This window comes from Oncorhynchus kisutch, linkage group LG14 (genome assembly GCF_002021735.2).
Source record: "Oncorhynchus kisutch isolate 150728-3 linkage group LG14, Okis_V2, whole genome shotgun sequence".
Classification (NCBI taxonomy): domain Eukaryota; kingdom Metazoa; phylum Chordata; class Actinopteri; order Salmoniformes; family Salmonidae; genus Oncorhynchus; species Oncorhynchus kisutch.
The window spans coordinates 27,132,958-27,150,073 of NC_034187.2; the positions used below are offsets into that span (position 1 = coordinate 27,132,958).

The following is a 17,116-nucleotide window of genomic DNA, read 5'->3' on the forward strand; positions in this document are numbered from 1 at the left end:
AGATTCAAATAATTGCAATTTGGTTAGAGTACAGCTCATCCACACATGACCATGATAAGAAAGTCCTGTCAATTAAAAGAACATGTATACCTATGCATTTAAGTGTCTACAAAACACATTTTAAGAGCCCTAGCCTAGACTATTTCCCTGCACAGACATCTGGATGATATTTCTAAGTGTCCTCACGTTACCCAAGCTGTGTTTCCCAAGACATACAACATCCTGTCTTTAGTAAGAAAGGAATACAGTTTATTGGTCATATATACACGGCTAAGTATGTGAACATCTGGTAGTTGAAGTGTTAAAGCAGGTAGAGATTGTGATCCACTTTGAGTGTGTTCCACTGCAGCCAGATTCTTCTGAGTGTTCTATTGTCCAGTACTGGCCTCTCTTGCCCTCCTTGCTGGTGCAATCGTTCTCATGTGGATTTCCACCCAGAAGACTGACCATGACCAATCCACTGACCATGACCAATCCACTGACCATGACCAATCCTCTGTCAATTGGAACCAATTGCTCACACGGCATCCTTCACCTTTTTATGTAGCAGTATGCTGTGGCAGACACCCACCCTCCACATTGATTTGGTTTTAAGACCCAGTGTGTGTGTACTGAACTGGAAGGGGCAGACTGCTCCAAAGCTCTTGAGCATCCCGGCCTGTTGTCAGCCTGACTCCTGGAGTCAGTGCAGTCACTGGGTTTGTACTGGCAGACGTGGCATTGTTGGTTAAATAAGGCTTGCTAAATGAATGGGCACGTTTAACGAGCCTCTGCGAGGAATGCCTTGAACCCACATATCATACAACTAAATTGAGATGCTGAATTTCGGGAGATGTTTTGAAGCAATTGATTTGATACATTGACTTGTTTATCAAATAGTAAGCCTACTAGGTTTCTGAACACCCATGGTTTTTGTCTTTTGATCATCTGTGTTCACCTGTGGAACCCACATAATACTAAACAGAACACAAGAAAAGGAGCCCCACAAAAAAATCTATTTGTGATCAATGACCAATATATAATGGTATAATATATATGTATACATGAATAATCATTGGCCCAGGGACCAAGACTGATCGACATATCCTATCCCTCACACTGTCAAGCATACTACGACATCCAGTGGTAGGGCTAGAGGACATGTTATTGAGTTCTGTCGGTGTGTCACACTATAAAAACAACTTAAATTGGATTTATAGATGTCATATTCTTCATTAAATTATTTCATCATTTTTTAAAACTTGTTGTTCTTGACATTACAACAACACTGTTCCTAAGATTTTAATCGACTTTGAGTGTCGTAAAGTTGTTTTTCGCACAGTAAATGCTTTACGGTAGCAATAATTTTGACAGGCAGAAGCTAGCCTAGCAACAAACTTTAGAAGTTATTAGCTAGCTACAGTACATTAGTTGGGTTTGCTACAGAAAATACATTATATAATTTAAAAACAGATTCGCAACTGGTGGCAACTTTAACCGTGCAAGCGACTTTTTTTTCTTCCGTTTTAGCTAACATTAGCTGGTTAAACGCACTGTCTGCATGCGAACAATTACGAAATTAACAACAACATGCCAACCATGGGAATGGCTGAAATAGATTCCAGCAGTGTCGACGGGGTGCTAACATGCAGCAAAGAAGTGGTGGTGATGGACCGAGACAGGGAAGACCTCGGGACGCTGTGCGCTGAAGAAGATTTGGTGGCATCCGCGCTTGCTGCCACTATCACCTCTCAAGTTATTGTGGAAGAACTGAGAAGGCTTGGGTTATGTTCAAACATAGAGGGAGACGTGGAATACGTACCATACGAGTCTGAACTGCAAATGTCAGACATCAAAAGGCTTATTACCAAGGACTTGTCAGAGCCTTATTCGATTTATACATATAGGTATTTCATTCATAACTGGCCTCAACTCTGCTTCCTGGTACGTCTAAAGTTGTTAGCTAGCTGACTAAACTCAACGATTTATGGTGGAGTTACGTGTGGGCTGACTGGAGCTCCAACATCACATAAAATAACAATGTCGTGTGTAATTGCCGGCAATTATTTACTTTGGGTGCTGAAATCGAGAGTAAAAAACACAAAAAATGACGTTTATATGTGGCGTCGGATCTCCAGTACGCCCACAGTAGTCGCAAACTCAACTCCATCGTAAATCGTGGAGTTGCGTTTAATCGGATATAAAGTTGTATGCATTTTAGGGACTGATCATGTTTTGTAGTTTGCCACTACCAGCCTATGCTCATGGCTGAATATGGTGCGTTCGGGCTGGAGAAAAAGCCTACACACCTGCCAGCCAGTAGATAATAAAATGTTTTACCTCTCTGTGCCACAGGCGATGGTGGACAAGGATTGTGTTGGTGCCATTGTGTGCAAACTGGATATGCACAAGAAGATTCACCGTGGCTACATTGCCATGTTGGCTGTGGACTCCAGATACAGGAGGAAAGGAATTGGTAAGTGGGCATTAGGAGGATCTCCAAGATGGGTGGGTAAAATTATTGGAACATTCCAAAAGGTATCTGTTCCAAAAACTTTGTAAGTAACAAGGTTGCCATCAAACAAAGCATACAAAGTTGTATAGCGGCAGAATAAGGTACCAGGTAGGGAGTGGGCTATTTAATTACGTTTTCACTCACCATGTTTATTCCGAAAAATTTCTGTCCTCACACTGGTAGCCCATCGACAACATTAAGAATAAGTTACATGGTGAGTTGATGCCTATTCGTTAGCTAGGTGTATTGATCATGTTACTTTGTATGCGATGTTTGTTGGCAACCTTGTACTTGATGAAGATTTTGGAACAGAGTCCTGTTGGAACATTCCACAAATTATACCCACCACTGCAAGACTGTGTTATAAAGTTTCATGTTTACTTCTAACATGTCATCACTCCTGTCATTTCAGGTACATATCTAGTCAAAAAGGCTATCTATGCTATGGTGGATGAGGACTGTGATGAGGTATGTTTCTTTTACATAATCATATCTACCCTGGAAGACATTAGGCAAGAGTGGCCAGACGTCCCCAATTTCCAGGAACAGTCCCCGATTTTGGTGGCCTGTCCCCGAAAATGTCCCTGATTAGCCATTTAGAAAGAAAAAAGTAATATTGAAGTTAAATTGGGGCTGATTGTTAAATAATCAAATGATGTCGAATCAGATTTGCATATATCAATCCCTTTGCCAAACTCGTTTTCTCCCGAGGCCTTTTTATGAGAACGTTTGACCAGTGATACAGAGACAGGACTCTGTTTATCATGCATCCTTGCACTTTATTACAAATGCCAAGTCACTCACTCACCATTGCACCTTAAACCAAATGGTGGGTTGGACCTCACTTTATATGTGCAGGAAGCTACGTACATGTGTATGTGTTCATCTGCAAGGCCCTTTTGGGTAAACTCCCTCTTTACCTCTGTAGTCTGGTCTCCTTCACCACCAGCAGTTACCATACCCGGTCTGCTCGGTGGTTGCTACTTAAAGTCCCCAGGACATTTACAATATTAGGCAAGACTGCCTTTCTCGTCTTGTACACCAGAGGCATGGCATAGTTTACAATCCACGCTTCATCTAGATATGTTAGTGCCACTGAATTCATTTAAAATGTTGGTGGGAGACTCTGTTACGGAGGAGTGTAAAATGCTTTTAGGCTGGATCATGTTGTTGAATTGTATGTTTTAATTCTGTAATATATTGAATGTTGCTGTCTTCTTGGCCAGGTTTCCCTTGAAAAAGAGACTAGGTTTCAATGGGCTGGTTAAATAAAAAACATGAAGACACCATGGCCAGAAAGTACATGCAACAGCATAGGCTACCAAACCTGGGTGATTAAAATATGACTAGCTAGGCTTTTAAGAACTGTGGAGGGTTATTCCATTTCTGTGTTTTGAAGTATTTTTAAAGGACAATAGCGAAAATTGATAGTTAAATATAGTTCCATGGCATTTTTATTTTCAAACAGTACCCCCCCCCCCCCCCCCCCCCCCACCCTCCCCACGCAAAAACAAAATCATTTCTGGTCACCTTACATTAGGCCACATTTTAGCTAGAAGATAACAGGCCACACTCTTTACCATAAATAGTGTCAAGTTTAAGCTTGATTCTAATCTTATTACACCAATGCACATTTGAAACTGAAAATGCCATTGAATACCATTTTGTATAGTATTCAGTATGGAGATAGAGGTAACAATCTCTTACAAATTACTTGGTTTTGTTAACTTTAAACAGGTGGTGCTGGAGACTGAGATCACCAACCAATCAGCCCAGAAACTGTATGAGAACCTGGGCTTTGTAAGGGACAAGAGGCTCTTCCAATACTATTTAAATGGAGTGGATGCTCTACGGCTCAAACTGTGGCTCCGGTAGCAATACAGTCAGTGTCTCTGGCTCTGAGACCTCTTTCTCCCAGTCTCAGGAACAAACGTCCTCCCTACGAGGGAAACATCAAAGCGACATAAAATCCAGAAAGATCAGGAAGGAAAATTGGAGACGGGTACCACAGTTTTCTTTGTTGAATTGGGAGTACTTGTGGCATTTTAGTGGCCAGTGGAAATGAACTGCAAATAACCACACCCTAGTCCTTGACCTCGACCAAACTAAATCAATTACAAACAAAGCAACAGCTTGCCTCTGTCCTTTTATTTTTTTATTTAGAGGACTAAAAACATGGCGAAAACACAAGTTGGGAAGAAGAGTAAGACTATGCAAACTGTATGTTTTCATAAAGCCATTTATAAGGGCTATACAGCCTAAATGCTTCAGACGTCATAAGAAAAGAGGATACCTCTCACTTGATTCAAGAACTAAATGCAGCTGTCCCTTGTCTTGTTGTGTGTTCACTGTAGCCCCAGGTGTGTGGTAGCTGGCCAGTTCTACTCTCTCTCTAATCCCGCTAAGAGCTTCCATAAGGATTTTCATAAAGGTGGAGAGGATTGCTGCAATAAGCAATTTCCTGTTAGGGTAAAAGGAGCCCTGAAGTGCAATATATCTTTTCAATGTTGAAGGGAATTGGGGAGCACAAGAGGTCTTCAGTGTGCTTCTCATTAAACAAAAACTCAGCCCCAAAGATAATTTAGAAAATACATTATCTTTGAAGCTAAATTAAACGGTCATTGAGGGAAATTATTTAGTACCATTTGTACGTACCCATTTTTGTCTCTGTACCATTGTGTCTAGAGGTCTTGAAGACGTGAAACAAAATATGGTCAGATATCTTTTATGGGTCTTCTTTCAAAAGTGTATCGCAAGACACCTTTCAATTTAAGATGGACAAAGTAATGTATTTGGTAATTCATTGCTGGGATTTTGTACTTTTTGGTGGTAGTATTTTGTCTGTCCATTTTCCATTGTTTTAGAGATTAAAATTTGAGTAACAAAATTAAAGTAACTTTTGGTCCTTGAAAAGCGCTATACAAGTACCATGTATTGTTAATCATGATGGAAATAAGATCACAAAGCCAAATGTATTATTTTTTTAATGTGCTTTCTCACCTTATGAACATTAAGCTGGTGTTACATCAAGCTAATTTTAGACCTTTCCACACCTGTAGTATCACTATCATCCCTAGAGGGCGCCACACACTGCCTTCAAACAGGCTGGAATAAAAACACACTGATTCACTTTCATAAACACATTTATTTGTTATGGAAAACAGATTTGTTCCCACAATGAGACTTATTTTAACCACATCTGCTATTCTAATGAAGCAATCCTATGAATACATTCAGGTGATAGTTTAACACTGGTGGTGGACACATTCTCTGAAATACTTTGGTTATGACAAACCAATATTTAGTTTGCCATGTGATCATACAGTAAAAATGCTAACAGTTTAAAAGATAAATGAGCTACAATTTCTGCTTTTCAAAATGAAGTGACCACCTATACACCATTAGCATTTCGCAAACTGAGATTGGAGATCCGATCTAATCCAGATTAGTAAACCTCTCACAGCTCCTACTCCAGGTCAGGTTCCCAAATCCCTCTCTCCCCATGATATAGACCTCTAATGCCCTCTCTCTGCCAGCCTCTGAGGCCTCCTACTCTAGCCCTCTCACTATCCCCAAAAGAGCTCAAGTGTTTGGGAATTGTATCTCTTTGTTTCTCTGTCTTCCAGTCCAGCATTGAAGGTAAGGTTTTCCTCATGGTCAGTCCACCATCTGTCTCCCCTTCTACTCTGTCTGTGAGAGTATTGGTTTTCCGGTGAGGACTCCTGAGGCCTCCCCATGCCAAGTCTCTGTTGATCAGCTCTTCATCCCTACACAGGCACTGTGGTGGTCTAGGCTGGGACTGCTGTCTCTCTCCCTGCTCCAGGGGAAGGGGGCTTGTTTGGAGGATCTCCTGGAGGTCGAGACTCTCTCCTGTCATCTCATCCCAAAATATGTCCCTTTGGGTTGGCCTGTTTAGCAGATGCAGTCTCTGTATCCCTCTGCTGCTTGGTGCTTCAACTACAGAGGCCAAGGGAGCAAGACAAAGTACACAATCTATTTAAGTACTGCAGCCCTATGGATTGTACGCATCACTTAGAACATGTTCAAGTTGGTGGTAAACTTTTTTGGCCTGGCTGATGCGACCCATGTAGTACACAGCGAGGGAGCGCTGTGACACTGCAGTCAGGAAGACTTTGAGTTTGGTGTCAGCCAGATTAACAAAATGTCTCCAGTCTCACCATTATCTATGTAGATTGTCCTCTCGTGGACCCGCTGCTCTCGGACTCGTCTCTGGTGGGCTCTCCTTCTTCGCTGGGCCTGTTGACTGAGGACCATCTGTGCCTCCAGGAGTCCTCCCTACACAACCCAACCCACACAGCCAGAGAGACCATGCATGAGTCACCACCAAATCGTAGTTTTAAATATAATATAGGCACACGTCATGGAATACACAACGCATCAATGGTATGCTACAGATAAAATGTCCATCCCTAGATCCTGCCCTATGCAATGAAACATGAAAATGTACAAATTGTTATATACAGTATGTCGGTTTGTGAGGGAGTGTGTGCGCGCACGTGTGTGTTTGACTGGTAGTGGGGTGTTTCCTGTTCCCAGTACCCTGAAAGCGCATCCCATTGAGGGCCAGTCAGAGCTGTAGACCACCCCACTTTCCACTCCACCAGCGCTTTAATCAGGCCCACTGGGACAGAAGGGGCCCAGGCTCGCAGCTCACCAGCTGCTCTCGCTCTCTCTGGTAAATTAGCTCTCATAACAACATTCCTGACTAAATCAAATCCCATGTAATTGTTTTGGAGACTGAGGAACATAAGCATGTATAGTGCATTCAAAAAGTATTCATACCCCTTGACATTTTCCACATTTTGTTGTATTACAGCCTGAACTTAAAATTGATCATTTCGATTTTGTGTTTTTTAAATTTAAACTTTATTTAACTAGGCAAGTCAGTTAAGAACAAATTCTTAATTTTACAATGACGGCCTACCCCGGCCAAACCCTCCCCTAACCTGGGCAACGCTGGGCCAATTGTGCTCCGACTTATGTGTCTCTGATTTACATACAATACCCCATAATGTCAAAGTGGAATTATGTAAAAACAAATAAAGGAAAAGCTGAAATGTCTTGAGTCAGTAAGTATTCAATCCCTTTGTTATGGCAAGCCTAAATAACTTCAGGAGTAAAAATGTGCACATAAGTTGCATGGACTGTGTGCAATAATAGTGTTGAACATGATTTGTGAATAACTACCCTATCTCTGTAGCTCACAAATACAATTATCTGTAATGTCCCTCAGTCCAGCAGTGAATTTCAAGCACAGATTTAAAGACAAAGACCAGGGAGGTTTTCCAATGCCTCGCAAAGAAGGGCACATACTGGTTGATGGGTTTAAACATCTTAAATAAAAAAGCAGACATTGAATATCCCTTTGAGCATGGTGAAGTTATTAATTACACTTTGGATGGTGTATCAATACACCCAGTCACTACAGAGACCCCTCTTCATATTTTCAAGCATGGTGGTGGCTGCATTATGTTATGGGTATGCTGGTCATCAGCAAAGACTAGGGAGATTTTATGGATAGCAAGAAAATCAATAGAGCTAAGCACAGGCAGAATCCTAGAGGAAAACATGGTTGAGTCTGCTTTCCAACAGACACTGGGAGACAAATCCACCTTAACCTAAAACACTGGAGTTAGTTACCAAGACAACATTGAATGTCCCTGAGTGGCCTAGTTAGTTTTGACTTAAATCGGCATGAAAATCTAGGGCAAGACTTGAAAATGGCTGTCTAGCAAACCAACTTGACAGTGCTTGAAGGATTGTTTTAAAAGAATAATGGGAAAATATTGTACAATCCAGGTTTGCAAAGCTCTTCAAGACATACCCAGAAAGACACAAATATCATCACTGCCAAAGGTGATTACTTATCTAATCAAGATATATTCATGTTTTATTTTCCATTTAGTATATTTTTTGTTGAATTTTTCTTCCACTTTGACATTGCAGAGTATTTTGTGTAGATTGTGGACAATGAATTACAATGAAATCCATTATAATCCCACTTTAACACAACAAAATGTGGAAAAGGTAGAGGGGTGTGAATACTTTCTGAAGGCACTGTAAGTCCATTACATTCTCTATCTGCACCTGCGGATGGCGGCCAGTGCCATCGTGTGCACCCTGGCTGGGGGTAGAAAAGTGGAGGACACCCCCATCTCTCCTGTCTCTGCCCTGTGACAAGAGAAAAAGAACAAACACAAGCATAAGGTCATAAAAACAGCTTCAAAATTGACCAAGGCTTTGTATACATGTCAACACAGCATAAACAGAGACAAAATGGCACTGATGTTTTTGTATGTTTTTTTTTTACCATGGCCATGTGATTGGCAGTAACCTTGAGGCCTGCACTAAGAGGGGCCAGTGGTTGCAACGCCTGAGGAGAGAGAATGATGGGAGGTCTGCATGGGTAAACAGTACAGTACATCACAACAACATCCAATGCAATAACACAGCCACTCTTCCCCCAATGTGAAGTCTGAGACACTGAATTGAAATACAATTTATTTCAGAGATAGGAAAATAAAGTAGGAATTTAGGAACACTTGAACAAGAATGTTTGTGACAGTTTGTAGTAAAATGGTAGCGAAAGCTATACTGTTCTGACCTGTAGTCTTCGTGGTGGATGAGAATGAATGATGCTTGGTCCCCAAATGTTGCTTTGACTCTGTGGAAGGCTGCTTGCTACATATGATGATTCTTACACCCATGCATATACACACATAGACACACAAGTCAGTTAAGCCTTCGTGATGATGACAACCACATTTGGAGACAAAATAATCTGTCTACTGACCTGTAGATAGTGGGGGGAAGCTTGCAGAATTTTCCAGTTTCAGTGGGGGCAGCATGATAGTCCTACTATGTCCTAGGGGCCCATGTTGTGGCTCCAGTGGGGTTGGCACAGCAGAGATGGTCCATTGTGAGGTGGGATGACTGGCCTGCTGGTCCAGGTCTCCCTCTGGCTGACTGTGACATGGGGCCACCTGACTCAGCCTGGACCTGGATCCTGTAGAGCCCATAGTCCACCACTAGCCCTCTGCTATGGCCGTTAGGCTGCTATGCTATGCTATGCTATGCTTTTAGCGAAAGTCTGTTGATGAGCCAAGCAATCACACTCTAATTTGGGTTTGTTAATATTATGAAATCCGGACGGTCTAAGTTACTTTCAGTGTTGAAATCAGAAGAACTTGTCTCACCTCACTTGTTTTGAGTCCTCCGCTCATGTTCTCTCATTCGTTTGGCTGTATGTGGTGTTTAATGCTCCGCCACCAGCTGCTACAGTTCTTGATGTACTGTAGTTTACTTTTCTTTCTTGATAAATTAGCATAGCCCGTTGGTATGACACCCTTAGTTACACAATAACTCCCCTAGTCAGTTGTGGTGGCATACATCTCAGGTCTCCATTCTGTATGTTGCAGCTGTACAAGTGAGGTAACAGTTTTAGTTGTGGTTAAAATGGAAGGTCTGTGCCCCCATCCCTGTCTTTATACTTTTCATTTTTCATTATAATGAGCTGTTTCTATGACAACTCTCCCTACAGGTTACTTTGTAACTCCAAGTTAATGCTTGAAAGACCCTGCTTTTTTTCTAGCCCCATACCTCTTCCCCTCCACGCTCCAAACTGTTCAGGCATAATAATAGATCATTTACAGAATCTGCTTCGACAACATACACTATACTTTCAGTTTCCAACAAGGAAGTAATTCACAGCAGGACATAGAAATAAAGGTACAAGTTTTGAGAATTACTTTTCAAATGATGAAGAGAGTTCGGACTACCAGCATAACATGGAGATGCTGTACTTTGTTCTGTCTCAGTGTGTGGATGTGAAAATCATCAGTAATGAGGATTTAAACCCCTCCCTACATTCCTTCACCTCCTCTTTTCTCGCTCATTTGGTTTAATGAGGCAGCATCCACAACAGAGTGTCTGAATCTGTCAGTTCAGCAAACGCTTCATTAGAGGTCATGTCTCACTGACAGCACACCAGTCATCACAGCACTGACTGGGGACTGAGCTCTGTCTCACAGCCTCAGAGGAGAACAGATTACTTCCAACAAACACACTCCACTTCGTCTCTAGGAATAAAGTAATTCAAGTGCCCTGAAATGAATTTAGTTATTCCATCTTTCATTTTGGTTTCATTCTATTTCTATCCCACTGAAAGGCTGTTTTGCCTGGTAGCTATCACGGACTGGCTGAGGAGGAGCTGTGTGCTACCTGCAGCTGAATCAGTGCTAGGCTGCTGCTGGGCCATAAAAGCCTTCATCACCTAATTACCAGAGATCTCTGTGTAAGTGAGCAGGGGGAGTAGAGAGAGGAATGGATGACAGAGGAGAGTCTGTCATCCCTGCAGAATTACTTAAATACATTATTACTAAGACTGGATGAATCACACTACATGCTGCTGGATATGTTTGGGACTAAGATGAATCAGGTCCGAAGACATGGTAGTGACATATGTGAGCAGATCTACTGTGCAGCTAGTTATACATATAAACATGAACCTGCTGTCTGTGTGCCACGTACGTGGCCTATGCAGAGGTGATGTAATAGGATGATATGAAGGCCCTGGCTTTATGGAGAGAGTCCTCAGAAGCTCTGCTTTGTCGAATGTGGACCTGATCCACTTCAGTGGCTATTGATAACTGAAATATCCATTTACAGCCATTGCAATAATTTTCCTGTCTTGAACATAGCATGTTTTTAAAGGTTGTGTTTATGAGACGATCTGATCAAGAAGTTATTGGTCTTTATTTGACTTTTATTAAAAAAGAAAAAGAGGCTGTATGTTCAGCATATGTTTCCCAACCCATTCCTGTATATAATACTATATAAGAAGTCAAATGTAAATACTCTATTGATACACCTCTGAGTAAATTCAATAAATGCACATAAGATTGAGCCAAACTGGCCCTGTCAATATTTATATTCACAGAATACAGTCCGTGGAGCAGGTTAAAGGTTGGGCTTATGTGGTCTAGGGGCAAGACTGGGTGTGGCAAGGAGTTCAAGACTTTCCAACTTTACGCTCAGCAAAATCAGCAGTATGGTTCTCTTTTTAACTCCCCATTAGTTCCTGGGGAAAGTGACAGAGGAGATTCAACTCCACAACAGTTTCTCTCAGCCATAGAAACACTTCCTGTTCTCCTGATTTTGGACTTCCTGGTCTGTAGTCAGCACAGGAGTCATCCCGCCATGCTTCCCGGATGGGACATGTAGAACCGTGCGAGGATAGGGGTTGATGATGGAATGGGCCTTTGGAGGATCATGGGAGCTGACAGGGTCGGGGGTCATGCCATAGGGATTGAGACGGCGCCATTGGCTTGGCTGCGGCTGCGTGTGTGGATGCTGGAATCAGTCAGCTCCTCTCCATGCTCCTCAGACTTCTTGAATGCAGCGAGGAAGCGCAGCATGACGGAGTCCCACTCCTCAGGAAGCAGCAGCAGCAGGAAGCCAAGGCAGATGATGCAGGTGGCAGCCAGACGCACCACACTAAAGATCACCTCATGTTTCAACACATCTACCACTACGGATGGGAGGGAGGGAGGGAGGGAGGGAGGGAGGGAGGGAGGGAGGGAGGGAGGGAGGGAGGGAGGGAGGGAGGGAGAGAGGGAAGGAGGGAGAGAGGGAAGGAGGGAAGGAGGGAGAGAGGGAGGGAGGTATGGCGTGAGAGAGAGATGTTTTGATTAATTAAGCAGAAGTAAGGTAATAGAAGAGAGAGGGAGAAAGACAGAGAGAGATGTTCTGAATGATTACATAAAGTAACAGAAACCGCAGGACAAAGGTGGGGGGGTGAACTGAACTGCATGGGGGGCTATACAGTATGTAGCTTAACAATGCAGCTTACAATCAGCACAAGTGGGCCACTATGTCCTCTCTGCTCTAAAGGTCTACACCACTGGACCACGCCAAGCTGTAGTAACCCACTGACCTTCATACAGGCCACTGTGGTTAAGGAAAATAACTGTGGGCATTTAGTGTCGCCTTAGCAACCTGATCCTCCCTTTGTGACGGATAGTTGCTGCGTCTGAAGGCACAATGATGATTGGGTTTCCGAGGTGAGAGAGTGAGACCTGCTGTGTAATCTGTTTGTTGCCGGGGTCTCAAGTGCTGATGTCTGAATACAATACCTCTGCATGCATTAGAATAAAGAGGCCTTTACATTTTTCAGAGATACACACACACACACACACGCGCACACACAGACACTTACCTGCATTGCCGGGCACACTGAGCAATGTCCCTATAGAGATGAGGATGGGGTAGGTAAGCACCACGCCAACATTAACCAGGATATTGAACACTGGAAGAGAAATGACAATGTTAACACAAATATTGTTTCTAGTAAGATCAAATAGTGTGTGTGTGTGTTTCCACTCACCCAGCCAGAGCCCAGCCAGGCCACACAGGTATCCCCAGGGCAGCGAGGACAGAGAGCCCCAGTGCTCCACTTTGGTGAAGTAAAGGATGAGGGGGATGAAGGAGATGAAGATGAGATTGAAGACACCCATGGTAGAGAGGAAGTGAGCCACCTCACCCAGGTTGGCACTGCCCAGGAACATCTTAAACAGCACCTGCAGCAGAGGAAACAATGTCCAGATATGTTATACTGATGGAACTCTATGTAAAACTAATTAAGAATTCTAATTATTTCAGTATAAACAGGCACCTGCTTAGTAAACTAACCTTGTAGAGAGCCGATGTGGACGCGGAGCCTACAGCCAAGGCCACGCCTATGATGGAGTCCCCATGGAAACCATCTGCGTAAGCCATCATGACGATGCCTGTGATGGCCATTATGGCCGCCACAATCTGCAGGTAGGAATGAGGGAAGTAAACCAATCAACATTAATACTTGTGCCTACCTTCCCTTCCCTGTATGATTCATTGGATAGCTGTGTGACCAAGCCCAATGAAGTAATAGTAGTGGTAGAGTACTGACCCGTACACCCATGAAGCGGTCCTTTAGGACGATCCAGGACAGTAGGAAGACGAAGGCCTTGTGGCAGCAGTAGAGGGCTGAGACATCAGTGGCGGTCAGCTTCCTCAGGGCCAGCAGGTACAGGTAGTTAGTCAGGGTCCACAGGATGGAGAAGGGAGCTGTCCTCTTCAGGAACAGCTTGAGGGTCATCCCATCCTCCCCAAAAAGCCTGCTGCACTCTCTGACGAATGGAATTATAGAGAGGGAATAGTGGATAGAGAAAAGGAAGTGGTTATTTACTTCTCAAATTTGTTGTTGGTAAGAGAACTTATCAACGGGATTAGTCCTATACCCATGAGGAAATGGGAATTCCAAAACGTTGGATGGAAGTCAAAACCGTTCTTCTGGCTGAGAGGCAATGCTTCATTGAAATTATTATACTGGACATTTCTCATGGTTGCAGTTAATATCCCTTTCACATGCCTGTGCCCATGGTAATTAGAGGAGGGGTGTGTCATATAAACAACGTCTCACAGCACTGGAGGAGATCAAACCCCCCGAATACTGAACAGAAAGCATTTTACAAATCTGCTGCAGCTACTACTGCAGCTCCCATAAACACTTCTGGGTGTTACAACTGATTCAATACCCTGGAATTATAGCCTATGGAGTCTATGGTTTCTCAAGGAGCTACAGTACCTAGCCTGTGCAACATTGTATAAGCCCTTACCCACTGTCATGATCAATCACCTGAATTTCTGTATAGGCGTCTGCTTGTCCCTGGTGGTGACCACGTGGCCTCCGTAGTAGAGAGGGAAGAGGAGGATGGTCCAGTTGGTGCTGAACCAGGAGATGAAGAAGGGGCAGGAGAAGGACTTGAAGGTGAGCTGGACCAGCTGAGTGGTGCCCACCCAAGAGGAGGAGACACATAGGACCAATAGGAGGCCCCCCAGCACCTTCAGCACTGTGTTAGCACATGTCTGGTACGATTTCCCCTCTTCACTGGCCTCACTGCCTGGTGTGTCCGCATGAGACTCAGAACCCTCCTCTCCTGTGGGGGTAAACACATCCGTAGTTAAGGTATGGAGGGATATGTACTGAAGGCTTGTTGCATCACAAGAGGCATTGGTGTAGGTGTGGCTGAACAAAAGATGCTTCAGCACCATGGACAGTGGCATTACCTTCAGCACCATGGACAGTGGCACCCCATTCAGCACAGTGGACAGCGACAAAGCCATAAGCATGTGTTTTCAGTATTTGTTTTTCCAGTGTGTGGTTGATAGCAACAGGTTAATTTGAATGTTCCATTTCCACAATAAAACACATAGCACTTGAAAATAAAGCTGATGTGGAACAGCTTTCACAAAGACAATTAGAGTGGATTGTTCCATAAAGACCAATGGGTTCCAAGCTCCATTCTATGACGCTATCCTGGCTGCCTCACTGAGATATGTAAACAAGTATTGATAATTCGTCCTTAGTGAGTCAGTCCTCCAGTTTGAATGACCTGCTGTAAAGGCACTAAGGCATAGATTTGATCAAAATATGTTTTCTTAGCATTCTGGATGCTGGTTGCCCATGTCAGGAATAGCACCATTGAGTCATTATACAACACGGGGGATACGGTCCTAACATAGACATGTATTCAGACATGTACAGAAATCTGACCCCCCAAAAAGGATCCACATTATGTATGTGTCCGCCCAATCCCGTGGCATCCGTCTCTAGAAAGACATGACAACCTTGTCAATTGTGGCAGCCTCCTGTTTTTTACCATTCCTTATATTGTGCTCTAAAGAAACGACAGGATTGATTGTTCAGAAGTCTGGCTATTGTAGAATAAGACTTTTCAAAATTCCTTTTAGAGCACTGAGCAAGATGTTCCACTCGGACTCTCTAGTGGACATAATATGGACCACTATGGTAGACTGCTGACATCTTTACAACCGCAAGAAAACATTGTTGAAAGTTTAGCAGATTTGCCTTTTTTTGTTGCTTGCGACTAGAGATTAGATTACCAAAGCTCTGAGTGTGCACTTCTGCATTCAGTGGCTTCAGAGCAGACTGCGTGGTTTTTGGACTGGTGCACTGTGCGCAGGGAGACTGGGAGCAAGGAGAACCGTCAAGCTAATTGTGAGCACATCAAACCCACTACTACAGAGACACAGGAATCGAGAACAGAAATGTAAGGACTTATATTGAATGTTATTCCTTGCAGCAGTCATTTTGCAGTCAAAGCAGAATAATGTTAGTTGGTGCATTGCCTTAATGGACTGTGGGTGTGAATGGTGTGTGCACGCGTGTGTGTTTTATGTGTGTGTCACTGAGAGGATGTGAGTCCATTTCCGGAGATCCAGGATCCGTTATCTAGGCCTCCACAGCGTGATCAACCTACACCAGGGCAGGAATAAAATAGACATGTGCTGGGTGTTTGCTGCTCTCTCTCAGACTGCTGGTTCAGCACTCTGGGTTCAGCCCAGCCATTTCTACCATGGCTATAGACATTACATTACAGTATAGCAGGAAGCAGCAGGCTCTCTCGCTCCTCTCTACTTGGACCTTTGAGGAGGGCCATTAGCAATGCTCGAAACAAGATGAGTACAATCAGTGCCTCTAAGTAATCCAATAAAACCCCTATGTGCACCACTAGGTATCGACCCTCTGCTCCCAGAGAGAAAACTGTTGGTTCAGAGCAGTCTTCCGTCCCCCCCCAAAAAAATCCAATCAAGACTATAAAAGTACCACTACGATTCATACAGTGACTCTTCCCTTTAGGTTCTCTAAAACAGAAAGCAGAGTGTAATGAAATGGAATATGCATGAGATTAAACTCTTTCAAAGGTAACATTAATTGCTGGCTTAACATGTCATAGATGCTTAAGAGTGTGTGTGCTGGTTTCTGTTAGACTTTAAAGCCTTAGAAGTAGGAAGAAAGACGTCGGGCAGCACATCCAGAACGATAATGTCCTTGAAACCCAAGACACTCTATGCTGTCTGACCCTAAGTTACAATAATGCTGCTAGTTTCCTACATAAACTTCATGATGACAAAACCAAACAGTAACACCATTATTCAACAGCAATCATACACCTACAGTTGCTACATAATATTAGTTGAGCATTGCATCTATCCAAAGAGTGCCTTTCCAGAGACACGAAAAGACAATGCTGGACAAACAGACAGACAGTGCATTAGAATCAGATCCAGACTTCTTTTTTTTAAAGATCATTTTGATAGGGAAACTGTATATCTGCCCCTCTTTGCTCCATGGTTACTGTGGCAACTGAGGTTACTGTGACAATTCAAAATGTCAAATAGGGGGTGCTTATATTTGTCCTGTTTCACACACGTACCAATGTGTAACCTTAACAAGTGTGTGGTGAAATGGAAATGTGTTTTTTGCATATCCCACTCCCACTGAGAGTGGGGTCACAGTATTGGATCAGCCATGATTGACGGCAACCCGGGAGCAATTAGGACTAAGGGCAGATTGACAGATTCAACAAATTCAGATTCAAACTAGAAACCTTTTGATTACTGGCTCAATGCTCTAAATGATAAACTACCTGCCACCCAATTAGACACAGTAGCTAACTTTCACTGGCAATTGGAACTCTGTCAATTTGGTTTGGGATCTTGGCGTACAGTGCAGAGTTTAATATTGCAGAGTTTTACTTT

At 43.2% G+C, this 17,116-nt stretch overlaps 2 protein-coding genes across 4 annotated transcripts in view; one reads left to right on the forward strand and one right to left on the reverse strand.

Moving 5' to 3' along the window:
* Nucleotides 1–1,141: 1,141 nt before the first annotated feature.
* Nucleotides 1,142–5,381, forward strand: naa30 (N-alpha-acetyltransferase 30, NatC catalytic subunit). 2 transcript variants are annotated; one of them, XM_020501183.2, is made up of 4 exons: nucleotides 1,142–1,923; nucleotides 2,335–2,455; nucleotides 2,907–2,962; nucleotides 4,232–5,381. In XM_020501183.2, the coding sequence occupies exons 1-4, from the start codon at nucleotides 1,570–1,572 to the stop codon at nucleotides 4,367–4,369; spliced, it is 669 nt and encodes a 222-aa protein (XP_020356772.1). In that variant the 5' UTR covers nucleotides 1,142–1,569; the 3' UTR covers nucleotides 4,370–5,381. The 2 variants fall into 2 exon arrangements, with proteins under 2 accessions (XP_020356772.1, XP_031644017.1); XM_031788157.1 differs by having other exon boundaries at nucleotides 1,285–1,886.
* An 80-nt stretch (nucleotides 5,382–5,461) lies between these two features.
* LOC109903213 (solute carrier family 35 member F4-like) overlaps nucleotides 5,462–17,116 on the reverse strand; it is a 34,285-nt gene continuing 22,630 nt past the window's right edge. The window contains exons 2-12 of one of the 2 annotated variants that reach the window (XM_020499855.2): nucleotides 14,190–14,490; nucleotides 13,461–13,680; nucleotides 13,205–13,330; nucleotides 12,900–13,092; nucleotides 12,732–12,821; nucleotides 9,309–12,044; nucleotides 9,120–9,211; nucleotides 8,826–8,888; nucleotides 8,603–8,686; nucleotides 6,673–6,790; nucleotides 5,462–6,451 (exon numbers count right to left, since the gene is read on the reverse strand). In XM_020499855.2, the coding sequence (XP_020355444.1) occupies nucleotides 11,809–12,044; nucleotides 12,732–12,821; nucleotides 12,900–13,092; nucleotides 13,205–13,330; nucleotides 13,461–13,680; nucleotides 14,190–14,490 (1,166 nt within the window). In that variant the 3' untranslated portion in view covers nucleotides 5,462–6,451; nucleotides 6,673–6,790; nucleotides 8,603–8,686; ... (1 more) ...; nucleotides 9,120–9,211; nucleotides 9,309–11,808. Of the gene's footprint in view, nucleotides 6,452–6,672; nucleotides 6,791–8,587; nucleotides 8,687–8,825; nucleotides 8,889–9,119; nucleotides 9,212–9,308; nucleotides 12,045–12,731; nucleotides 12,822–12,899; nucleotides 13,093–13,204; nucleotides 13,331–13,460; nucleotides 13,681–14,189; nucleotides 14,491–17,116 lie in introns of those variants that run through there. The other variant, XM_020501181.2, reaches the window with a different exon arrangement.